Consider the following 27,166-nt stretch of genomic DNA (forward strand, 5'->3'; position numbering starts at 1 on the left):
CCCATCCTGTCACCAGAGTTGCCACAGGCGGATTCCCTATGGGGTCCACTATCTACCTGGTGTCAGGGGTACACCAAGATGGGGATATCTGGGATGTGCTGGAGAATCTGCCCACACGACAAGACATCCAAGCGATGGCTGCATCTATAGTATCTGCTCTGTCAAGGGAGATCCATGACATTAGACAGCAGATTGACATTGTGGAGGAGCAGGTGGCTACCTTGGAATCTTCCACGTCTACAATTGACACCCAGTTGGAGGCTCTGGAGGTGAATCAGGCCACGTATCGATGCCATCTCATCGACATCCAGCTTAAAATTGATGACGGGAAGAACAGGAACCGGAGGAATAGCCTTCGTCTTCGGGGTATACCAGAGGCAACTATAGGGGCTGATCTGCGCTCTACAGTGACGGCCATCCTTAACCAGCTTCTTGACAAAACACCAATGGTTCAGAGTTGGACTGGTGGATCTGACTGTAGAAGGGATTTCAGCCAATCAGGAACATGGCCCGCTGGTCGATCAAGGAAATGGAACAGTTGGTCTGGAGAGTGAAGGTAGAAAGAGGAACCTTGCTTCTGTACAATAAGGTGAAAGGGATGACCCCACTGATAAGTAGCCCCCATATCTCGGATGACTTCCAATAAGGGGCAAAGCATACTCCACCTCATACCGGTCATGCAGAGCCATTAAAGTCAATAGACCCTTTGATCCAGGCTCTACATATAATCTTTTACTTAACACCATAAAAGTGCACCCTGCACAAAACATCAACACCTGATGACTTCCAGTAAGGGGCGAAGCATACCCCGCATAATACGGGTCATACAGTGCCATCAAAGTCAATAGACCCTTTGATCCAGGCTCTACATATAATCTTTCCCTTAATACCATAAAAGTGCACCCTGCACAGAACAACCCTGCGTGGGGGGGAGAGGTTAAAGCTGCTGAGGCCGATGGAGTAGATTGAGAACCTTGAACCCGGTAGACCCAGGCCCACCACCCCCGAGACTGCAAATGATTCGCAGGGCGCGATTACGTGCTTCTAGTAATGAACCACCCAGACCCACCCCTGCTACCTCGAAAGATTAATATTCTTTAGGTATCCTATTGTCGTGTTCCTTGCTGGAGGGAACCTTGTCTTTTGAATGGCTGGCAGACTCAGCTCAATGTAAAGTTATGATGTTTCAGTCCTTTTTTCTGGACCTTGAACTTTTTGCGCCATGTGTGTGTTCTTTCAATACCTACACAATCATCTAGTGTGGAGGCTGCTCAGGAGCACACATAATGTAAAGACCATTTTATACCCATAAACATTTGTATTCTGTCTACCCAGCCAATGCGGCCCCCCGGGGTTCCTGCTAACTCACCTATGCCATGTGTTGATTGAACATGTTTAATGTTAGTGCCTTCTCTATGCATTACTATTTGTCCGCTGGTGGGTTTCCTACTTCTGAAGCTGGCCTTTTCTTCACCCCTTTTTATTTTTTGACAGGAGTGACTGCACAAAGTTGCAGGTTCTCCACTAGTTATGCAGTCATGGCTGTAATGGCTCTATTGTTATTGTTTTTGGCACGGCTAGGGTGTGGAACCCATCAAGTGGACTCATGTATGCAACTCGGTTTTCTCCAAAGGTTTGGGCTGATCTAATCAGTTTTGTTGCACTATGTACAGAACTAAATGGAAGGGGGGGTTGGGAGTTCCCCACTTCATGCGTTACTACCGGGCGGCCCAGTTGACACAGCTATACCAGATTTTCATCACCGTTGGTAGGCCACATTGGGTGGAGTTGGAGGAGCAGGCCTGTCCGCCCGTGCCTCTCGACCTTCTGCTGTGGTTGGCTGCCAGGGAAAGGAGGGCAGTGTTGTGTCCTGCTCTGTCCCATTCCTTGAAGCTTTGGGACGTGGCCTGTAGGCAATACCCTCTTCGGCCCCCTCATGTGCCGGTGGCCCCCATCTTTCATAACCCCCCACTTCCCCCCGGGGCTTCAGGCCTCTCAATTTCAATGGTGGATGGATAAGGGCCTTTATCGAATAGGTCCCTTTATAGATCACAGAGGGGTTTGACCTCCTACTTATTTCAGAGAGACACTGAAGATGCCCCCTGGGGAATCCTATCGCTTCCTCCAGATTACCCATTTTCTTCGCACCCTTAAGGACGACCATACCGACATTACGACTAGAACTCTGTACGAGAACAGGTGCATGGGGCGACCTGGGACGGGAGCAGGAATCTCGGAACTGTACCGGTTATTTGCCGTTACGACAGCTAGGCCTTCCTATCAGCTAGCTTGGGAGACTGACCTGGGGGAAACTATTGACGAGGAGGACTGGGACCGATGGTCGACTATGGTGCACAGGGGGATACTCAACACTACTCTGGTGGAGGCAAACTATAAAGTGCTTTCTCGGTGGTACTTGGTGCCAACGAGGTTGGTCAAATTATTTCCAGGTGCCTCCCCCCTGTGTTTTTCGACAGTGTGGACAGCACAGGGATATGTACCATGTGTGGTGGAGTTGTCCGAAGGTTCAGTGGTTTTGGATTCGGGTGATTAACCTGATCCACTCGGCGACGGGCCAGAGGATCGACAGAGATGCCAAGACGGTGTTGTTCTCGGACTTGCCGGTTGAGATCCCTAGATATACCCGTTCCCTTATATTCTTTATTCTCCTGGCAGCAAAAATTACTGTGGCACGGGCTTGGAAAACACCCGTGCTGAATAAAGTGCATGTAAAAACCAAAATGTCGTGGATTATGCTTAACGAAAAGTTGCCCAGTATGCGTATGGATAGGCAGCATGGATGGAGCCCCTGGGTAGAGTATTTACAGGCTCCGTAGTTGCGGCTGGGTGGATTGGGGTCCGGTGCGGGGGGACATGGGACAGGTGGCTGTTTGCCTTTGTCTTCTATCTATTTTTCTCTTGGTCTCCTTTCTTTTCTGGCTCTTTCCTTCTCTCTTCTGTTTTCCTGATTTCTTGCATGTTTTTTTCTCTCTCTACCCATTGAGATGTGGGCTGTTCTTCTTAACCAGGCTCCGGAACTCTGGTTTGGGTTTTCTGCTATGGGCCAAGGAGGCTTTCTACTATTTGACAGTTGGTGGAAGCCGGTTGGTTTCCCCTTTTGGGGAGGGAGGCTGGGGGGGGCTTCACCCTTTCGTGGACACAGTTTGTGCCCTTTGGGGGTGTCTGGGGGGGGGGGCCCTCTGCTGGCTGATATCTTATTGGAGTTTGGTGAGTCCTCTGGACTCTTGATGTATCTCCTATGGAGGGGACTACTGCTGCTGCGATTTAATGTGTTTTGCTCTTTATTTTTCTCACTGACTGCCTAGTTGCTAATACTGTTTAGAGTCATGTTTTGTTATGTATTGTCCGGGTACGGAGTGCCTTTTTGCAGGCCACCCCCTTTTCTCTTGCCTATGTTTTCTACATTTTCTATTTTATGTTGTACTACTGCAATGTGTTGTTTAAAATCAATAAAAAACTATTGAATACTAATCAGTTTTGTTGTCTGTTTAATTGGCTGCCCTGTGGTGGCCTGGCAGGTTCCCAGGTCCCCCCTCACTGTTCGGTTACAGTTGATCTGCCACACTGGGGAGACTTCTGACCGTATATATCTTGCCTACCTGCTTCAGGTTTTTGTCTCCCACTTTTGGCTCTATTGGGGGTCTTGGATTGGCCTGGGTTCACCAATTGGAGACCAAGGTCTCTGTCCATCAGCTGATCTTTAGCTACCCTCTTAGTTGAACTGGTGTATGTTACCTATATATGTGTATTTGTTTTTGGAAGAGTATCTGGAGGTGTCAGAGGACTAGTCTCTTCACATCTCTTTCCTAAAGAACAGTAGCCTCTATAGCCTCCTTCGCTCTCTCACTAGGTTGACTGTAATAATATCTGTTACCTTACTCCATATAAATGTGACTTTTAGCGGTGTTTATGGTTCATACCTGTGTTTCAGATCCCTGGTCTGTGCACCTCTGCTAATTTACCTCCTGTCCTTACAACCACCCCAGTTAGGGTTTCCCCCTGTGGAGTGTTTTGTGCTCCGTGTCGGTATTTGGTACATATTACCTTTAGAACACTTCCTCTTCAATTACACCTCTTCAGCCCCTTCCTACTACCTTCTCTTCACCACCTTTGTGTAATTGTTTCTCTTTCTTCTCTTATCTTCTCCCTACTGTTTTTCCCTCTCTCTCCTACTTCACCCATCTTCTCCACCCAGCTCTCCCTTCCTCTGTCATCTGTCTCCCGGCTCCATTTTCCACTCCCCTGGTAGATTTATCTGAGCACCAGAAAACCATTAAATTAACCTCTTGTAATGTCAGGGGCATCGGTATCCCTGAAAAGAGTTGCAGACTCCTGAAAGACTTGGAAAAAAGCAAGTTGCAGGTGGTTTTTCTCCAAGAAACACAATTCAAGCTTAACCATGCCCCTTGTCTTACCAACAGAGCTATCCCTACCACAGTTCTTCCCCAATTCAAAAATCAAAGGGGATGAGCATCTTGCTGGTGAACACAGTGCCCTGGTCATTATCTGCAGTACAGCAGAATCCCCTTTGGACATTTCCTTTTTGTAAAGGGTAAAATTGGTGCCTTAATAGTTACTCTGGCCATTGTCTATTTCCCAGATGTGGACCATCTCCCCTTCCTGTAAGAATTGATACCTGCTCTTTTGGAGTTCCAGGAGGGGCCCTGATCTTTGGTGAAGATCTTAACTTTTCCATTTATCGAGGTTTGGATGTGTCTAGAGGTACGTCTTATTTTTCCTATGCCCGCCTTAAACACCTAAAAGCAGGACTCCTCCCTTTTCAACTTGTTGACCTTTTGCATATTTTGCATCCCCGTGAGAGAGACTTCTCCTATTACTCCACAGCACTTCAAACCTACTCCCGCTTAGATTATCTTCTGATCTCTCACAGAGAGCTGCCTTTGGTTCAATCACCCCAGATTGGGGACATGCTGTTTTCGGACCATGCTCCCATCTACCTTGTAAATTGGCTATACGGTTCAGAGTCCTCTGTTCTGGCAATCAAATTAGTCTCTCCTCCAATCCCCTGATGTCCATAAAACATTGGAGGCTGCCCTCTCTGAATATTTATCCGTGAATGAGGATTCAGTAGACAACCCATTCGTGGTTTGGGAAGCCCACATACCAGTAATTAGGGACATTCTGATCAAGATCGGAGCACGCCTAAAACGGGAAAGTACTCAGCAGCTTGACACCCTACTTGCCATTCTTTGTCGCCTTGAAAGCACCCATAAGGCTAGTACTGCCCGCTCAATACATTGTAAGTTAGTTAAAACCCATGAGGAACTTAACTCCCTCCTCTTTCATAAAACAGAACAAAAACTGGCGTAGTCCCATCAAACTATGTACGAATTCTCAAACAAACCTAGCACCCTCCTTGCGCAGGCACTTCATGGACCTCACACCCAGAAAACATTCCACACATCACCTCGTCTTCAGGGCAAAAACGGTCCACATCAGACACATTGGCTGCTGAACTCCGCTCCTTTTTTCATGCTTTATACAACTTAGACCCAACGCCTTCCCCAGAAGCTTCACTAGGCCTCTATTTGAACATTGTGTCCTCTGGCATGCTGTCCCTTTCTTCCTCTATATGCAAAATATTATAGTCCCCCATCACAGAGGAGGAACTAAGTAAGGCTCTCTCAGTCCAAACCAAAAAAGGCACCAGGGCCCGACAGTCTGACAGCTGCTTACTACAAGACTTTCTGTACTTTACTCGCGCCACGTTTGTTAACAGCAGTTAACTCCCTGGAGAAAGGGAAGCCCATGCCAGTGGATGCTTTTAGAGCTTTTATCTCTCAGATTCTTAAGGCAAAGATCCAGCCAAGTGCGGCAGTTATCATCCCATTGTGCTTCTACATATGGATCTGAGACTCCTTGCAAAGATTCTGGCCAATTGATTATTGCCCCATCTCCAGAGTTTGATACACAAAGACCAGATGGATTTTGTTCCACTCCGAGAGCCTCGTGACAATACCATTTGTATTATCAATCTGATTCATGCTGCCAGGACCTCTAAGAAACCGCTTATCCTGCTTTCTACGAATGCTTGACAAAGCACTCAACAGAGTTCACTGGTCTTTCATACGGGTGACTATGGAACCTTGGGATTAGCCTTGGGACCTCCAATCTTCTTTATATTTAGAACCTTCTGCGGCTGTAAATGTTAATGAGACCAGATCTAAATTATTTCATATATTGAATATTTCTTATATTCATACTGACATTTGAACCCTTCCTCTGCATGGTCCATGAAGATCCCAATATCGCCAGTTACAGTAAACCAGTGTTGCCAACCCCCCCAGAGGGAAATTTACTGGCAGAATGTCCAAAATTTACGGACGGCACCAATTTTTTCCTGGCATTGCAAAAATGTACATAAACAGGCTGTTTTCAGTGCAAATATCAATACTTAAACTATAAACTATAAACATGTAGATAGTGCTATTAGCAATGTGTTTAGGTTAAACAAAAGTCAAAAGCCATATTTCTCCATTTACATGAAGATCAGATTAATATAACCCAGTCAGCACAGCGTTCCCCCATATATCAGAGTGTGCAGGATTTCCCTTACAGTGTAACTCTGACATAAAGAGGAATGCTGCAGATCTTGATTTAAGGGGGAACTCTAAATTAAATGGGTGCTCTGGTGACCAGAAACCACCTTATATCAGAGTCCACTGCATTCCCCTTTACATCAGAGTTACCTTTTACATCAGGGTCCGCAGAGTTCCCCTTTCGCACTGTAAGGGGAGAATCCTGCAGACTCTGATGTAAAGGGGAACGCCAGGAACTCTGATGTGGGGGGCAATCTGGTGACCAGAGACCACCTTCGACAGAGTGAATACATTAAGATATGGGGGGGGGTACTAATATAGAGGGATCTTTATAACAGTGCCCCCTTACATCAGTGACCCCTCCCCATCAGACTGGTCTGGCGGCGCTGTCACTGACCTCCTCTCAGGTGCACTGTGCCGGGCTCAGACAGACGGCTCTGGTCTCCACTCTGCAGGCCCCACACATCTGACTTCTCCCGTGACCCCCATCCCGGCGGCGCTCTCACTCTTGACTCCCAGAGACTCTTGACTCCCAGAGACTCTCCAGAGTCCAGACTCCCCCGCAGACATGATAAAAGACAAAAAGATGGTTAGAGACTGCAGACATGGTACAGGAGGTGGTCAGAGACTGCGGACATGGTACAGGAGGTGGTCAGAGACTGCAGACATGGTACAGGAGGTGGTCAGAGACTGCGGACATGGTACGGGGGGTGGTCAGAGACTGCGGACATAGTACAGGAGGTGGTCAGAGACTGCGGACATGGTACGGGGGGTGGTCAGAGACTGCGGACATGGTACAGGAGGTGGTCAGAGACTGCGGACATGGTACAGGAGGTGGTCAGAGACTGCGGACATGGTACAGGAGGGGGTCAGAGACTGCGGACATGGTACAGGGGGGTGGTCAGAGACTGCGGACATGGTACAGGAGGTGGTTAGAGACTGCGGACATGGTACAGGAGGTGGTCAGAAACTGCGGACATGGTACAGGAGGTGGTCAGAGACTGCGGACATGGTACAGGAGGTGGTCAGAGACTGCGGACATGGTACAGGAGGTGGTCAGAGGTGGCAGGTGTGGCCTGGGGGGGACTGGGAGCGAGTAGAGGCCATGGATGGAATCCTGGATGGATGGATCCTTCAGCAGCCCTGCCCTGGGCTCAGGCCAGGGCTGAGGGGGTCAGAGGTGGCACTGGCAGGTGGGGCCTGGGGGGGACTGGTAGCGAGGAGAGGCCATGGATGGATGGATTCTTCAGCAGCCCTGCCCTGGGCCCAGGCCAGGGCTGAGGAGGTCAGAGGGGGCAGGTGGGGCCTGGGGGGGACTGGGAGCGAGGTCGAGGAGAGGCCATGGATGGAATCCTCAATTCCTCATGGATGGATCCTTCAGCACTCAGCAGCCGCCCTGCCCTGGGGTCAGGCCAGGGCTGAGGGGGTCAGAGAGGTGGCAGGTGGGGCCTGGGGGGGACTGGGAGCAAGGAGAGGAGACTAGTAGGAGCCTAGGAGGAGTACTCACGGTCTGGAGAAGAAGATCATCAGATGGAGTCGACGAGACTCGAGAGACAGTGGATGGCCATGGTGGTGGTTTCTGTGCCAGGCAAGCTCAGAGATGGATGGATCCTCATCGTGGGGGGACGCCGGGGTGGGAGCTCAGCTGGCTGGTGCTGCTGCAGACAGTCCTGGGCTGGTAGGGTCGGTCCGTCTCCGTCGTCTCGTCTGACTCCTCTCCACACGCAATCCACCCAGTCCGGCCGGCAGCAGGCTCCTTCCTCCTGGCTTGGTCCGCGGCGGCAGAATTCTGGGCGGGCCATGTGGGCAGGGCACAGGCGGGGGAGGAGGAGATGATGAGACTGACTGACTGACTGTGAGTGACCGAGACCGAGAGGCGCACGCCGCGCATGCGCAGTCAGATTGTCTCTTTGCAGCCATCGTTTTAACGGGCACTTTTTTCCTGCTACGGGCATTTACAGGCAGGAGAAAAGTGCCCTGATTTTACGGGCTGTCTGTAAATATACGGACGGTTGGCAACACTGCAGTAAACTCTCGGGAGACCATAAGGTGGCGGCTTTTGCTGATGACCTGATTTTTTTCCTTACGGACCCACTTACCTTTCTACTGAACCTTTTGAAGGCTCTACAGGTGTACGGGATTTTGTCCCATTTCAAAATTAACTTTGGAAAATCCTCTGCCCTTAACATCTCTGTTGACCCTGGCGTAATCCAAAGTTTGCGGCCTTCTTTTCCCTTTCGATGGGCCTCTGAGGCGATTAGATACCCATGCACTAATATCATTTCTGACCCATCCAAGTAGTATAAAACCAATTTTGAGCCACTTCTTCTCAAGTTGAAAGAAGACTTTATGCAACGTCCTTCATTAACCATGACGTGGTTCAACCTTTGCAGTGCTCTCAATATGATGGTGCTCCCCCAAGTCCTCTTTCTAATGCAAGCCCTTCCCATACATCTCTCACCTCTTCTTTCGCACTATTGGCTCCCAGTCCTGTAACTTAGTCAGGTCATATAAGAAACCACATCAGACGTTCCAGAGTCTATCTCTACGTAAGTTCTCTGGGGGCCTCGCCCTTCCAGATATTCAGGCCTATTATAGGGCCATACATCTCACCAGGATTGTTAATTGCCATTGCCATGGTGAGGCTAAGCTTTGGATCTCCATGGAATTGGAAGACTCTCAGGGTACTGCTTTGAGTTGGCCTTGGATATCTTCCCCCATACCTAGGGAGCTGTGCGAACATCCTACCTTTGGTAGTACCTTATGGCTTGCGCAGGAAGCATTTCAAAGCTCCTCAATTTCTCCACTTCCCTCGCCTATTATTCCCATTCCTGAATTCACTCCAGGCCTTCATGGTGGGCAGTAGTTTCATTTTCTCAAAACTCATGGCTATAATCACCTGTCAGACTTCCTCACAACAGTGGGGACTTTGATTTCCTCCGACCTGGCCCACCTTGCCTACCCTCCCCTGGACTTTTGGGGTGGATTTCATTTGTGCTCCCTTCCCCGACATTGCTCCTGTACCCCAGGCATTATTCATCCGCTCACCTGCTTTGAAATATTGTGCCACAGAGGGGAACCAATTCGTCCTTCTCTCTCTTTCTATATGCCTCCCTGACTCACCCTGGGGAGGACCATATCCCTCCATTTCTCACAAAATGGGAAACGGATCTGGGTCTGAGCCTAACTCTCATCCAAAGAAAAAAAATTCTCCATCTTGCTCAAAAGTCATCCATTGCTATGAGGGTACAGGAGACTAGTTACAAAATCCTTTTTAGATGGTCCCCACCCATCTTCTATTGGCGTTGTGGCGCGGCTGGTGGGAGCATGCTCCACATTTTCTGGGAATGTCCTAAATTACAACAGTTTTGGCAAGATGTTAAACAATTTATGGCTGTTGACCTGCATGCTAACCCTGCAGCCTGCTTATTACATTAATAAGTACAAATCCTCTTTCACAATGCAACTCCTGAACGCTGCTAAGACCTGTATTCGGCTTGGCTTTAGAGATGCTGACCCATCTACGAAAGCTCTTTGGTTCGCTTAAGTTAACAACTTATGGGGCATGGAAAAACTTACAACCACACTGTTCAACACAGAAGAGTTGTGTACTAAAACCTGGAGGCCTTGGAACTACTTTGTGTATTCCGATGCCTACCTTAACGAGCTTTCTGAATCCCAGTGAATGCCTGCCTACCCCCCTCTCTTCCAGGAGAGGAATGACTGAGTGACCCTTCTGCCCCTTCTTTTCCCCTCACCCTTTTCCCCATTTGTCTGCCTCCCCAGTGTCCTCTCTCCCGTGTTTCTCCCCCCGGTCTCGCCCTCCCTCCGTCTACTCAACTTCCTTTCTCCCTCCTTCCTGTCCCTCCTGACTACCAATCCCTGTATGTGTGGTATCCCCTCTCCCCCTTCCGCCCCGTATCTCCCCTTTTCTTCATTTTCCTCAGTTTCTTTTTCACCAAATTCTGGCAACATCGCTCAGTTGTATTTTGGGTGAAATGGTTGTTTTGTTTATGTGATCTTGCAGTGTGTGCCCTCTCCCATTTTAGGCTCGGTTCACATTTATGCAATGCGGGAAGGCTGCGAATTCGCAGCCTGTTCCCGCATCGCACACGCACCCCCGGCAGTTCACACTGCCATATGCGATACGCTGGGGGTGTCAATGTAATCTTAACGACACCCCCAGTTTGATCGCATATCGCAGTGCGATCATGCAGTTTGCACAGGAGCGGATCGCACAAGTGTGAACCGCTGTGCGATCCGATCCTGATGCGGCTGCAAAAATGCCTCCTGTGCGAGTTTGCTCCGGGTGCGATGCGAATTTAGCCATACAAACTGTATGGCTAATTTCGCACCGCACAGCTGATCGCATGTAATGTCGGAGCAGTGCGCTCCGACATTACATGCGAAGCCGGCACTCGCAGAAGTGTGAACCGGGGCTTAAGGGTCAATTGATGTTTGTTTCCCTGCAAAATAAGTATGCAGGACTATGTTTAAGTCGTGATGTCGGATTGTTTTATTAGACATCCCTTCTGGGATCATTGTCTTAGTGATCTCTGTCAGCCTTTTTTATGCTAGAGATTCGATTGACGCCGTACTCAGAGGTATCTCGTTAATATTTGTATTTTCCATTATTGTATTTTCCTGCGTATAAGACGACTGGGCGTATAAGACGACCCCCTATTACATGATCTACCGGTAATACTTATACTTAGGTTACCTTGGAGATATTATACTCGGCTTATAAGACGACCTCCCATTTTTGAGGGATTTTTTTGAGGTTCAAAAGTAGTCTTATACGCCAGAAAATACAGTACTTTATCTACAAAATAAATAAAACCAAACTATACTGAATAGTTTAGAGGGATGTCAACATACCTTATGGCCATATGCCCTATATTATCAAAAGTATTGTGACGCCTGTCTTTACACACACATGAACTTTAATGGCATCCCAGTCTTAGTCCGTTGGGTTCAATATTGAGTTGGCCCACCCTTTGTAGCTATAACAGCTTCAACTCTTCTGGGAAAGCTGTCCTCAAGGTTTAGGAGTGTGTCTATGGGAATGTTTGACCATTCTTCCAGAAGAGCATTTGTGGGGTCAGGCACTGATTTTGGGCAAGAAGGCCTGGTTTGCAGTCTCGGCTCTAATTCGTCCAAAGGTGTTCTATCGGGTTGAGGTCAGGACTCTGTGCAGGCCAGTCAACTTCATCCACCCCAAACTCGCTCATGCATGTCTTTACAGACCTTGCTCTGTGTCAGATTGGGGCACTACCACAGCCCCATTATAGGTCACCACCATTACAAGTATAAAAAAAACAGAAATTCCAGTATAAACAATGTACCATAGTTTGTGGACGCTATAACTTTACACAAACCAATCAATATATGGGAATTTTTTTTTTTTTTTTTTAACAAAGACATGTAACAGAATATATTTTGATCTAAATTCATTAAGAAATTAGATTTTTATTATTTTTTTTTATTGGATGTGTTTTATAGCAGAAAGTAAAAATATATTGGGTTTTTTTTTTTCAAAATTTTCTGTCTTTTTTTCTTTAAATCATAAAAAAAAAAAAACCCCATTGGTAATCAAATACCACCAAAAGAAAGCCTTATTTTTGTGAAAAAAAAATCTATAAATTTAAATTTGGTACAGCGTTCCATGACCGCGCAATTACCAGTTAAAGTACTGTAGTGCTAAACAGCAAAAAATTGCCTGGTCATGAAGGGGGCGAGAATCAAGTGGTTAAATAATTAAATTGTCAAAAAGTGTGGCGTCTATTATTTACATGTTTTGTCTATGAGTAGGGTTGAGCGGACACCTAGATGTCCGTGTTCGACGGGTTCGGCCGAACTTTAAAAAAAAGTCCGGGTCCGTGTCCCGGACTTTTACCGAACTTTTCCCGGACACCGAACCCCATTGAAGTCAATGGGGACCCGAACTTTAAGGCACTAAAATGGCTCTAAAACACCAAAGGAAAGGGCTAGAGTGCTGCAAATGGCAGCAAAACGTAATTAAGAGCATGGCAAGTGCTCTGCAAACAAATGTGGATAGGGAAATAACTTAAAACAACAAAAAAAAACAGAAAAATAAAACAATGTTCTTCTTCATCTCTGAAGGACGAGGCCCATATGGAGTAGGAGGGAGGTTGAGGTGGTGGTGGATGTGGCGGTGACATAGGCGTGCGCACAGGGTGTGCTGGGTGTGCCTGGGCACACCCTAATCACCTAGGGCACATAGCATTGCCAGTGAGGAGATGGGAAAGATCTCCCTGGGACCTGCTCTGCTCTATTTCTCCTTGCCTACAGGTACATGGCCCCGATACATTACTCTCCCTGCTGGCAAACACATGCATGTGTATTTCAACTTTGGGGTGCACACCTTAATGCAATAGGCTGCGCACACCTATGGGCGGTGTAGGTGGAAGCGGCGGTGGAGGAGGACCAGGGCCGGATTAACAGCATCATGGGCTTGGTGCTGAGGATTTTGAAGGGCCTTAAGGGCCGTGCCTTGCCATGCACCCAGAGGAGGAAGGGTGCAGCCATGCATGCCTAATTCAACATGGGATGCTGTCTCTGAAGCCCATAAACACATCCATGCATCGCCAACTGTCCCTCCTTGTCCGGCCTTCACGCTGTGTGGGGAGGTTCTGAGGGTGCTGCCTGGGGAAGCGAGCATAGAAGCCAGACTTCTGTGTTTACAAGTGACAGAAGAGCGGTAACAGTGAATATGGCCAACCCGGGGCCTATATAAAAGGTAGGGGCCTGGAGCTGCAGCTCCAATAGCCCCTACATTAATCTGGCCCTGAGGAGGAGGACGAGGTAGCCAACACTGCTTCTTTTCAAAAATTTTAAATGAGGGTACACCCCAAAAGAGTGAGAAAGAGCAAAAATGGAACAATGGGTGGGTAAGGTCGGTATCCATTGCTATTCTGCATAAGGTACGGAAAAGTCCCGTGGGATCCATGCCTGGTTCATTTTAATGAACGTGAGCTTGTCCACATTGTCTCTGGACAGGCGGCTGCGCTTGTCTGTTATAACGCCCCCAGCCGTGCTAAATACCCGTTCAGATAATACACTGGCTGCAGGGCACGCCAGCACCTCCAAGGCGTAAAGGGCAAGCTCAGGCCATGTGCCCAATTTGGAGACCCAGAAGTTGAAGGGGGCAGACCCGTCATTCACTACATGTAGGCGTGTGCACACATACTGCTCCACCATGTTGGTAAAATGCTGCCTCCTGCTAAGACGTTCCATCTGAGCTGCTGGTGCTGCTGTTTGTTGTGGCGTGCTGACAAAGCTTTTCCACATTTCGGCCATGCTAACCCTGCCTTCTGAGGTGCTGGCGGTGCCCTGGTTGCGTTGGCGACCTCCTCCTCCTCCTCCTCTGCCTTGTGCTTCCACTGTGGCCCCGCTGTCAGATGGGAATGCCAGCAGCATGGCGTCTACCAGCGTGCGCTTGTACTCGCGCATCTTGCGATCGCGCTCCAGTGAGTGAATTAAGGACGGTACGTTGTCCTTGTAACGGGGATCCAGCAGCGTGGCCACCCAGTAATCAGCACAAGTTAGAATGTGGGCAACTCGGCGGTCGTTGTGGAGACACTGCAGCATGTAATCGCTCATGTGTGCCAGGCTGCCCAGAGGCGACGAAAGGCTGTCCTCTGTGGGAGGTGTATCGTCCGTGTCCTCTGTATCCCCCCAGCCACGCACCAGTGATGGCCATGAGCTGGCCTGGGTGCCACCCTGCTGTGAACATGGTTCCATCTCCTCCTCCAGCTCCTCCTCCTCCTCATCCTCCTCATCCTCCAGAACTGTGCCCCTGCTGGACAATTGCGTCCCTGGCGTTTGCATGTGCAGGAACCCACCCTCGGAGCCCCTTGCGAATGACTGCCCTGAAAGCCTTGGAAATGTTACCTCTTCATCCTCCTCCTCCTCCTCATCCTGTGCCACATCCTCTTCCATCATCGCCCGAATTGTTTTTTCAAGGAGGCATAGAAGTGGGATAGTTAAGCTGAGAACGGCGTCATTGCCACTGGCCATGTTGGTGGAGTACTCAAAACAGCGCAACAAGGCACACAGGTCTCGCATGGAGGCCCAGTTAAATTAAATAGCGGAATAGAAAATATGATCCAAAAAAAGTGTATGTATATCACACGTACACAACCACACTGGGCCCCAATTACTATTGTTTGTACCCCTAAAAGGCTAGATGAGGAGTAGGGGGAGTATGGAACAGGCAGCACCCTCAAACCTTCAGAAGTATGAGATGAACCCCAACAACTTGGAAAGGTGGATCTCTCTCACACGTACCAACACAGACTATCCCCCAATTTAACTGATCCCCAAAGGTTTTTGATTAAATAGCGGAATAGAAAATATGATCCAAAAAAAGTGTATGTATATCACACGTACACAACCACACTAGGCCCCAATTACTATTGTTTGTACCCCTAAAAGGCTAGATGAGGAGTAGGGGGGGTATGGAACAGGCAGCACCCTCAAACCTTCAGAAGTATGAGATGAACCCCAACAACTTGGAAAGGTGGATCTCTCTCACACGTACCAACACAGACTATCCCCCAATTTAACTGATCCCCAAAGGTTTTTGATTAAATAGCGGAATAGAAAATATGATCCAAAAAAAGTGTATGTATATCACACGTACACAACCACACTAGGCCCCAATTACTATTGTTTGTACCCCTAAAAGGCTAGGAGTAGGGGGAGTATGGAACAGGCAGCACCCTCAAACCTTCAGAAGTATGAGATGAACCCCAACAACTTGGAAAGGTGGATCTCTCTCACACGTACCAACACAGACTATCCCCCAATTTAACTGATCCCCAAAGGTTTTTGATTAAATAGCGGAATAGAAAATATGATCCAAAAAAAGTGTATGTATATCACACGTACACAACCACACTAGGCCCCAATTACTATTGTTTGTACCCCTAAAAGGCTAGATGAGGAGTAGGGGGGGTATGGAACAGGCAGCACCCTCAAACCTTCAGAAGTATGAGATGAACCCCAACAACTTGGAAAGGTGGATCTCTCTCACACGTACCAACACAGACTATCCCCCAATTTAACTGATCCCCAAAGGTTTTTGATTAAATAGCGGAATAGAAAATATGATCCAAAAAAAGTGTATGTATATCACACGTACACAACCACACTGGGCCCCAATTACTATTGTTTGTACCCCTAAAAGGCTAGATGAGGAGTAGGGGGAGTATGGAACAGGCAGCACCCTCAAACCTTCAGAAGTATGAGATGAACCCCAACAACTTGGAAAGGTGGATCTCTCTCACACGTACCAACACAGACTATCCCCCAATTTAACTGATCCCCAAAGGTTTTTGATTAAATAGCGGAATAGAAAATATGATCCAAAAAAAGTGTATGTATATCACACGTACACAACCACACTAGGCCCCAATTACTATTGTTTGTACCCCTAAAAGGCTAGATGAGGAGTAGGGGGGGTATGGAACAGGCAGCACCCTCAAACCTTCAGAAGTATGAGATGAACCCCAACAACTTGGAAAGGTGGATCTCTCTCACACGTACCAACACAGACTATCCCCCAATTTAACTGATCCCCAAAGGTTTTTGATTAAATAGCGGAATAGAAAATATGATCCAAAAAAAGTGTATGTATATCACACGTACACAACCACACTAGGCCCCAATTACTATTGTTTGTACCCCTAAAAGGCTAGGAGTAGGGGGAGTATGGAACAGGCAGCACCCTCAAACCTTCAGAAGTATGAGATGAACCCCAACAACTTGGAAAGGTGGATCTCTCTCACACGTACCAACACAGACTATCCCCCAATTTAACTGATCCCCAAAGGTTTTTGATTAAATAGCAGAATAGAAAATATGATCCAAAAAAAGTGTATGTATATCACACGTACACAACCACACTGGGCCCCAATTACTATTGTTTGTACCCCTAAAAGGCTAGATGAGGAGTAGGGGGAGTATGGAACAGGCAGCACCCTCAAACCTTCAGAAGTATGAGATGAACCTCAACAACTTGGAAAGGTGGATCTCTCTCACACGTACCAACACAGACTATCCCCCAATTTAACTGATCCCCAAAGGTTTTTGATTAAATAGCGGAATAGAAAATATGATCCAAAAAAAGTGTATGTATATCACACGTACACAACCACACTGGGCCCCAATTACTATTGTTTGTACCCCTAAAAGGCTAGATGAGGAGTAGGGGGAGTATGGAACAGGCAGCACCCTCAAACCTTCAGAAGTATGAGATGAACCCCAACAACTTGGAAAGGTGGATCTCTCTCACACGTACCAACACAGACTATCCCCCAATTTAACTGATCCCCAAAGGTTTTTGATTAAATAGCGGAATAGAAAATATGATCCAAAAAAAGTGTATGTATATCACACGTACACAACCACACTAGGCCCCAATTACTATTGTTTGTACCCCTAAAAGGCTAGGAGTAGGGGGGGTATGGAACAGGCAGCACCCTCAAACCTTCAGAAGTATGAGATGAACCCCAACAACTTGGAAAGGTGGATCTCTCTCACACGTACCAACACAGACTATCCCCCAATTTAACTGATCCCCAAAGGTTTTTGATTAAATAGCGGAATAGAAAATATGATCCAAAAAAAGTGTATGTATATCACACGTACACAACCACACTAGGCCCCAATTACTATTGTTTGTACCCCTAAAAGGCTAGGAGTAGGGGGAGTATGGAACAGGCAGCACCCTCAAACCTTCAGAAGTATGAGATGAACCCCAACAACTTGGAAAGGTGGATCTCTCTCACACGTACCAACACAGACTATCCCCCAATTTAACTGATCCCCAAAGGTTTTTGATTAAATAGCGGAATAGAAAATATGATCCAAAAAAAGTGTATGTATATCACACGTACACAACCACACTAGGCCCCAATTACTATTGTTTGTACCCCTAAAAGGCTAGATGAGGAGTAGGGGGAGTATGGAACAGGCAGCACCCTCAAATCTTCAGAAGTATGAGATTGTGTTCACTGTACCCCACAAAGATTGAGTTCACTGCACCCCACAATGATTGTGTTCACTGCACCCCACAAAGATTGTGTTCACTGCACCTCACAAAGATTGTGTTCACTGTACCCCCCAAAGATTGTGTTCACTGCACCCCACAAAGATTCTGTTCACTGTACCCCACAAAGATTGTGTTCACTGCACCCTAAAAGGATGTTGTTCACTGCACCCCACAAAGATTGTGTTCACTGCACCCTAAAAGGATGTTGTTCACTGCACCCCAAAAATATTGTGTTCACTGTACCCCCCCAAAGATTGTGTTCACTGCACCCCACAAAGATTGTGTTCACTGCACCCCAAAAAGATTGTGTTCACTGTACCCCCCAAAGATTGTGTTCACTGCACCCCAAAAAGATTGTGTTCACTGTACCCCCCAAAGATTGTGTTCACTGCACCCCACAAAGATTCTGTTCACTGTACCCCACAAAGATTGTGTTCACTGCACCCCAAAAAGATTGTGTTCACTGTACCCCCCCAAAGATTGTGTTCACTGCACCCCACAAAGATTCTGTTCACTGCACCCCACAAAGGATTTTGTTCACTGCACCCCAAAAAGATTGTGTTCACTGCACCCCAAAAAGGATTTTGATCACTGCACCCCAAAAAGGATGTTGTTCACTGCACCCCAAAAATGATTTTGTTCACTCCACCCCAAAAAGATTGTGTTCACTGCACCCCACAAAGATTGTGTTCACTGCACCCCAAAAAGATTGTGTTCACTGTACCCCCCAAAGATTGTGTTCACTGCACCCCACAAAGATTCTGTTCACTGTACCCCACAAAGATTGTGTTCACTGCACCCCAAAAAAGATTGTGTTCACTGCACCCCAAAAAGGATGTTGTTCACTGCACCCCAAAAAGGATGTTGTTCACTCCACCCCAAAAAGATTGTGTTCACTGCACCCCACAAAGATTGTGTTCACTGCACCCCAAAAAGATTGTGTTCACTGCACCCCAAAAATGATTTTGTTCACTGCACCCCAAAAAGGATTTTGTTCACTGCACCCCAAAAAGGATGTTGTTCACTCCACCCCAAAAAGATTGTGTTCACTGCACCCCAAAAAGATTGTGTTCACTGCACCCCACAAAGGATTTTGTTCACTGCACCCCAAAAAGATTGTGTTCACTGCACCCCAAAAAGGATGTTGTTCACTGCACCCCAAAAAGGATTTTGTTCACTGCACCCCAAAAAGATTGTGTTCACTGCACCCCACAAAGGATTTTGTTCACTGCACCCCACAAAGATTGTGTTCACTGCACACCAAAAAGGATTGTGTTCACTGCACCCCAAAAAGATTTTGTTCACTGCACCCCAAAAAGATTGTGTTCACTGCAGCCCAAAAAGATTGTGTTCACTGCAGCCCAAAAAGATTGTGTTCACTGCAGCCCAAAAAGATTGTGTTCACTGCAGCCCAAAAAGATTGTGTTCACTGCAGCTCACACACAGAAAAATGGATGTGGATCACTGACACCTGCCTATCTCCAATCCCACACCACACAGCAATATCGATTTGTAGTTTGTAGAACACAGTTTCCCTAAAATTCAGCAGACTCTGTCCCTAACAGGATTGAGAAGAGATCGTAGATCAGGATTGAGTGCAGATTCACCCCACCCCCCACACAGCAATATCGATTGTAGTTTGTAGAAGACACTGACCCTATAATTCAGCAGACTCTATCCCTAAAATGCCTACAACTCGCCCTGCCTAAACACTCCGACCTGTCCCTCAATTCTATCCGGACACAAATGGTTTTTTCCTGCCTATCTGTCCCTAATCAGCAGCCAGCACATTGATGTGTGCTCTGTCCCTTAGCTAAGCAGCAGAATGACGCTGCTGCGGCGGCTGCCTCGAACTAATAAAGACTTGGTCACATGCTTCAGACGGCCAATCACAGCTACTAAGACATTTGCAGGCATGGCTGGGATGGCTTAAGGCACACCAGTTAAACGATTGTTGATTGGCTGTTGAAAGCCCGCCATGAAAAGAGCGCCAAAGCATGCAAAACCCGGAAATAAAACGACCGAACACGGATTTTTACCCGAACATACAGTAAAGTGTCCGTGTCCGTGTTCGGGTAAAAAAAATCCAATTATTCGGTACGAACACGAATAATACAGTCCGTGTTCGCTCAACACTATCTATGAGTAGTGGTACTATGTATCCTTTGATCATCTATATGGGGGGACAGCTTCTGTGGTCCTTCTTTGAAAAGCGCCATATGCCATCAGACCCCCCCACAACCACCAGGCAAAGGTTTTGAGGGAGAGGACTATGTCTTCTTCTGTAAAGGATCGAGGTGCTTTTCCGGGGGAAGGAGTTGTTGAAGTCTACATTCAGCGGATGGTTTATAAGTCTCAAGTCGTAAGAATCTCACCACCATGACTGCTCTTCCTAGAAGAGATCTATCTGAAACAGTAGGACGGAGGTGAGGCAACATCCCTTGTAAAGTGTCCACTATAGATAAGGAAACTTGTTATTATAAATACATTTAGTGAACTTTCATTCATAATACAACATGTTGCTTTTTTGTTAGGTTCCAAAATCTCAGTGTTCAGAAAGTTGTGTCCCAGGATACCGGAAAATTCCCGGCTCCTCCATACAACCTTGTTGTCATAGCTGTGTCCTGTGTTCACTTGGAGAAATATCAAATGTTACAGGTAATGGTTTTCAAATATTTCTTGAGGCGTTTTTTTTTTATTATTATTATTGATAGGGCTATGTGGCCAATTTCAGTGAACTTGATTATATGTTGGAAATTACCCATCACACATTCACCAAAATTTCAACAAAACTGGACTCTAATTAGTTTTTTTGATTTTTAAAGTGGAGTTCCACCCATTTTCATAACTTTACATCTATGTAATCCCCTTTAAAACTACTTTTACCAATGGAAACTTTTTTTTTTTTTGCTAGTAAATACCTTAATTTCTGCTTTATTTCTCCTCTCCTCACTTCTGGGTCCGATCGGCGAAGACGTCATTCGGCGACGATTCGCAGTGTTTGCTGGGATGTATTCTATGCCAGAAATCTCGCAGTATTAGCCAGGAGCTGAGCTGTACTGAGCCGTGACCTGCCCCGCCTCCGCCCCGCCTCCTCTCAGGGAGTTGTACTGTATGCATTGTATTCAGGCCGTTCTCTGCCCCGCCTCCGCCCCGCCTCCTCTCAGGGAGTTGTACTGTATGCATTGTATTCAGGCCGTTCTCTGCCCTGCCTCCGCCCCGCCTCCTCTCAGTGAGTTGTACTGCATACATTGTATTCAGGCCGTTCTTTGCCCCGCCTCTGCCACGCCTCCTCTCAGTGTGTTGTACTGCATGCATTGTATTCAGGACGTGCTCTGCCCCGCCTCCGTCCCGCCTCCTCTCAGTGAGCTCAGTGAGCGAATTTCAGTCCTCGACTGAAGGCGGGGCAGAGCACGTCCTGAGGACAATGCATGCAGTACAACTCACTGAGAGGAGGCGGGGCAGAGAATGGCCTGAATACAATGCATACAGCACAACTCACAGAGAAGAGGCGGGGCGGAGGCGGGGCAGGTCACGGCTCAGTACAGCTCAGCTCCTGGCTAATACTGCGAATTGCCGAATGACGTCACGCCGATCGGACCCGGAAGTGAGGAGAGGAGGAATAAAGCAGAAATTAAGGTATTTACTAGCAAAAAAAAAAAGTTTCCATTGGTAAAAGTCATTTTAAAGGGGATTACATACATCTATGTAATCCAACGTATTAAAAATGGGTGGAACTCCGCTTTAAGTTTGCTCCCTAAAGACTGAAGTGCCATCTCTATGATTTGCATTTATATATCAACAAAGCCATCAATGGTCATTAGGTCAAGCAAGGACATGACAATCCAATGGCTTTAGATGTGTTTACCATGTATAAATATTATACCGAAAAAGGTGTGACAACAGAAATGTAAAAAAAGAAAAAGTAAAGAAACAGAACACAAAAAATGGGGTGGTTGTGATTACAATAAACAAAAGTCACATGATCGCAATGAAAAAAACAGTGAAGATCATCAAGCTAAATGGGGAAAAAAATAACTCTGGAACAGGAAAAGGGAGGAAAGAGGCTCCCATTAGTGTAGTACGCTCACAATATTGTAAAAACATTTCAAAAGTGACCCTTTAAATACATCATTGTACACATTTCACTTAACCAGGTCCCTCAAGGGGTGAAGAAGTGATGAAGGAATGCCTGTATATAACACTCCCCTCTCCCAAGCATAACCCTTTGGTCCCTTAATTTATTACAAAATTGACAAATAATAATATCTGATTACACCCATACAAGTAATCCAAAAAGGATATCCTATAAGTGATCACACATTTTATTTTGTTTTCCAGATAGTGAAAACTGCATGAAATGCCCCGATCATGAATGGCCAAACAAGAACAAAACTCGCTGTATTCCCAAGGAAGTAGAATTTCTATCCTTCGCTGATGACACTCTCTCCCTAGTTTTTATAGTCTTCTCACTGTTGTGTTTTGGGAAGACTCTTCTAGTACTCATCATTTTTATTTTACACCAGGACACACCAGTTGTGAAAGCCAATAACAAGAGCCTCAGCTTTGTCCTTCTGGTTTCCATCATGTTGGGTTTCCTCTGTGTGTTCCTCTTCCTCGGTTGTCCTGTGGATGTAACCTGCTTGCTACGCCAAATTTCTTTTGGAATTCTCTTTACAATAGCCGTATCTTCTGTATTGGCCAAGACTATTATGGTTTGCATTGCCTTCAAAGCCACCAAACCCAACAATGTGTGGAAGAAATGGATTGGAGTAAAACTTCCCATCTCTATAGTCTTAGTTTGTTCTTCTGTTCAGGTTATAATCTGTGTTAGTTGGTTGACCATCTCTCCTCCCTTCCAGGAATTGGACACACACTCATACCAGGAAAAGATCATCATTCAGTGCAATGAAGGGTCAGTTATCGGGTTCTACTCTGTCCTGGGTTATATGGGGATCCTGGCTGCTGTTAGTTTTATTATAGCTTTTTTTGCCAGGACATTACCGGACAGTTTTAACGAAGCCAAATACATCACCTTCAGCATGCTGGTGTTCTGCAGTGTCTGGATTGCCATGATCCCGGCCTATCTGAGCACCAAAGGGAAATACACGGTGGCTGTGGAGATATTCGCCATACTGATTTCAAATAATGGTCTCTTGTATTGTATATTTCTTACAAAATGCTTTATAATTCTCTGTAGGCCAGAAATGAATACAAAAGGATATCTGCACAGTAATAGAAATGTATAAATATTTTATTTATATTTTTATATAAAAGCATAAAAAATATAGACAGTAATAAAAAAGTTACATTATTTATTATTAATTAGGCCAAAGTGGCAAAAAGTAATATAACATATTTACATCCTACTAATATTGTAAGGGAACATCATTGAAAAAAAAACCAAATGTATGTAAATTATATTTCAGATTTTTAATAAAGAATGCGATTATCAAGATACGCATGTTTCCAAGTCATCAGAAATCACAAAAACACAGGAACACAAACACAACCATAGGACACATATATTTGTACTGGTACCATAAAACCTTAAAATTTGAACTCCATGTAGATGTAGCGCTACCCCCGCAAGGGCCACTGTAAGTTGTTTGTCTCCATTGGTTGCCCTGACCTTGCAAGCCCCCCGACACCTCTGACACTCTGGATTCTGACATATTTCAAGCAAACATAAATTGCAAAGACCCCACCCCTTAAAGGGTAACTTTATTGTACACAAAATGTGCAAGTACGAAGTGCAGTAAAACACAGAAAATTAACCAAACAGTGGACAAATATCACCATGTAGAATATACAGTATGTCCATTCATTACACTTAGATCAGACATTACAGGAACAGTTATGTAACCCAAACCCAGCCACAAACTTCAAGTGTAGATCAGCAGTATAACAGTGTATACAAATACAGTAGTCGGGTATTTCCATAACATGCAACCATGGGGAACTCATGCAAAAAAAGGCATGGAGTCCCCCAAAATCCATACCAGACCCATATCTGGGCATTCAGCCTGGATGACCAAGAGAGGGAGGGAGTGTAGCCCACCCTCCTGAACCATACAAGGCCACATGCCCTTAGCATGGGAGGGTACCTTTTAACCACTTAAGGACCGCCCGCCGCAGTTATACTGCGGCAGGCTGGCCCTCCTGCAAAAACCGCCGTAGGTATGCGTCCGTCGCGCACCTGCAGCTAGGGGGCGAGCGCGCGCCGCCGGCGGCGCGCTCCCACCCCCACTCAGCAGCGGGGACTCCGATGCATGGGGCAAGCGGCTCCGATTTCCGCCTGACACCCATGATCGTTCCCCACTAAGAGAGAAGGACGGTCGGATGTTGTAAACACAGCTGACCATTCTTCTCCCTGGAATGATCACAGAGCTCCTGTGATCCTTCTATATAGGAACACAGATCTCTCTGATCATTTCACAAGCCACGCCCCCCCCCCCCACAGTTAGAATCACTCCCTTAGGCTCACATTTAACCCCTTGATCACCCACAGTGTTAACCCCTTCCCTGCCAGTGTCATTATTACAGTAACAGTGCATATTTTTAGAACTGATTACTGTAGTAATGTCACTGGTTCCCCCAAAAGTGTCAAAAATGTCAGTTAGGGGTCCGATCTGTCCACCGCAGTCCGGCTTAAAACCGCAGATTGCCACCATTACTAGTAAAAAAAAAAAAAAACAATAAAAATGACATAAATCTTTCCCGTAGTTAGTAGACGCAATAACTTTTGCGCAAACCAATCAAAATACGCTTATTGAAATTTTTTTTACCAAAAATATGTAGCAGAAAACAAATTGACCTAAAATGTTAAAAAAATTGTATTTAAAATTATTTTTTGGGAATGTGATATAGCAGAATGTGAAAAATATTGTTTTTTTTTTTTCAGAACTGTCACATTGTTTATAGCGCAAAAAATAAAAATTGCAGAGGTGATCAAATACCACCAAAAGAAAGCTCTATTTGTGGGGAAAAAAGGACATCAATTTTATTTGGGTACAGCGTCGCACGACTGCACAAGTGTCCATTAAATTAACGCAGTGCCGAATCGCAAAAAAATGCCTGGTCATTAAGGGGGCAAATCCTTCCGGTCCAGAAGTGGTTAAGGCACTTTGTTCCCATGTTGAGGGAGACCGGGGCCTCATCCCTGGCCTGTTTGATGTGGAGGAGGAACATATCAGAATTTGGAAACCCCCATTAAAATAAGAAGGCCTCCATATTTTTTCTCTACGTGAAAGAGTAAAAGGAAATTATACTGAACAAAATTAGAAACACAACACTTGTTTTTGCCCCCATTTTTCATGAGCTGAATTCAAAGATCTAAGAAAACCAGGATTCATCCGTGAAGTGAACACCTCTCCAAAGTACCAGACGCCATTGAATGTGAGCATTTCCCTGCTCAAGCCAATTACCATGATGAACTGCAGTCAGGTGGAGACCCCGGTGAGGACGGCGAGCATGCAGAAGAGCTTCCCTGAGACATTTTCTGACAGTTTGTGCAGAAATTCTTTGGTTATGCAAACTGATTGTTGCAGCAGCTGTCCGGGTGGCCAGTCTCAGACGATCTTGGAGGTGAAGATGCTGGATGTGAAGGTCCTGGGCCGGTCTCAGACCATCTTGGAGGTGAAGATGCTGGATGTGGAGGTCCTGGGCTGGTGTGGTTACACGTGGTCTGCAGGATGTGAGGCCGGTTGAATGTACTGCCAAATTCTCTGAAAAGCCTTTGGAGATGGCTTATGGTAGAGAAATGAACATTCAATTCACGGGCAACAGCTCTGGTGGACATTCCTGCAGTCAGCATGCCAATTGCACCCTCCCTCAAAATCTGCGACACCTGTGGCATTGTGCTGTGTGATAAAACTGCACATTTTAGAGCGGCCTCCGTTCACATCTAGGCGTTTTGGGGCGTTTTTGGGGCGTTTTTCTGCTCTAGGATCAGCTCTCAAAACGCCCAACAAGACAAATCCTATTCATTTCAATGGCCCCTGTTCACATCTGAGCGTTTTGACGCTGTTTACAAAACGCCCAACGCTCAAAAAAGTACATGAGCTTCTTTTTGGGCAGATTACAGGCGTTTTCCATTGATCTCTATTCAATCTAAAAACGCCTGCACAAAAATCGCGGTAAAAATCGCGGTAAAATCGCGGTAAAAAACGCCGCAAAAATCGCGGTAAAATCGCGGTAAAAAACGCGCGAAAAATGCTACGCTCAGGTGTGAATGTAGCCTTATTGTGGGCAGCCTAAGGCACACCTGTGCAATAATCATGCTGTCTAATTAGCATCTTGATATGCCACACCTGTGAGGTGGATGGATTATCTCGGCAAAGGAGAAGTGATCACTAACACAGATTCAGACAGATTTGTGAAGAATATTGGAGAGAAATCGGCCTTTTGTGTACATAGAAAAAGTCTGAGATCTTTGAGTTCAGCTCATGAAAAATAGGGGCAAAAACAAAAGTGTTGCGTTTTTAATTGTGTTCAGTGTAGTAAACAAAACTTCCACGCCTTAGAAAACGTCCTGTATTAAAAAAGAAAATACATTTAAAAAATATATATTTTAAATGCATTTAAAAAATATATTTTTCTGGAATTCTATTTATATACGAAATTCCTTTAAATGTTTATTGAAATTTATTTCAAAGTTTTAAAGTTTTATTTTATTTTAAAATTTAAGAACTTTATTCTTCTGCATTCTCCTAAAACTATTTAAATATGACATTTAAATAGAAACCTCAATGGGAAGTTGTTTCTGTGGTGGATGCTGATTGTGGTTTAATAGTATTTTATTTTTTTATTTAGAGAGAGTGGAGAGTCAACAGAGAAAACTCCAGAAAATTCTTGGGTCCCTTCATCTTCATCTCCCAAGTGCCCTCCGGAATTACTGAGTGATTGCTGTTATTTATTATCCATACACAAACTTATAAATGAAAAGCGTTATATTCAATTCTGAAAAATATAAATAAACTATAGGAGGTCCCTGAGAGGTTTAACCACATGCAACCCATCGCCAGTTACTCTCTGCGCACAACCTAAACCTAAACACAAACCTACATGTGTTATAATATGTTATTATGTGTTGCATACTAGCACGTTTTGGCATAAATCACTGAGTTTAATAATGGTTCAAGCTGAAACATAAAATTATAATAATAAAATGGTTTTAGGTATTTATTATTATTACTATTTTTATTATTTTTAGGGGGTTAAAGTGATTGTAAACAATCACATTGTAATTCAACAAATTCAGTTTAAAATAGACATGAAAGGCAAAACATTTGTGTATAAATATATAAAAAAAAAAACTTTCTAAATACCTTTTTTCCCTTTTTTTTTTTTAAAGTGATCACATTCCCTCTTTTCTCAGCTGCATAAGAGCTGGGGGTAGGAGAAGCAGCAGCACACTAATCTTCCCAGTGAATGGCTGTGCAGGGGGGCCGCGTCAGGACAAGTCTGATCACTGGACGAGAACAGGCTGAGTTCCCAGCACAGCTAG

The 27,166-nt window shown here is 45.7% G+C and overlaps 1 protein-coding gene across 1 annotated transcript; it reads left to right on the forward strand.

Annotated features, from left to right (window-relative positions):
- Positions 1 to 2,095: 2,095 nt before the first annotated feature.
- On the forward strand, positions 2,096 to 22,907 carry LOC309565570 (vomeronasal type-2 receptor 26-like; the record flags this gene model as incomplete). Its single annotated transcript, XM_082270525.1, has 3 exons — positions 2,096 to 2,430; positions 4,622 to 4,743; positions 22,000 to 22,907. 3 exons carry the CDS (start codon positions 2,096 to 2,098, stop codon positions 22,905 to 22,907), a joined length of 1,365 nt encoding a protein of 454 aa, XP_082126651.1.
- Positions 22,908 to 27,166: the final 4,259 nt, after the last annotated feature.

Source organism: Pelophylax lessonae, assembly GCF_965119305.1.
Source record: "Pelophylax lessonae genome assembly, chromosome: 10".
Classification (NCBI taxonomy): domain Eukaryota; kingdom Metazoa; phylum Chordata; class Amphibia; order Anura; family Ranidae; genus Pelophylax; species Pelophylax lessonae.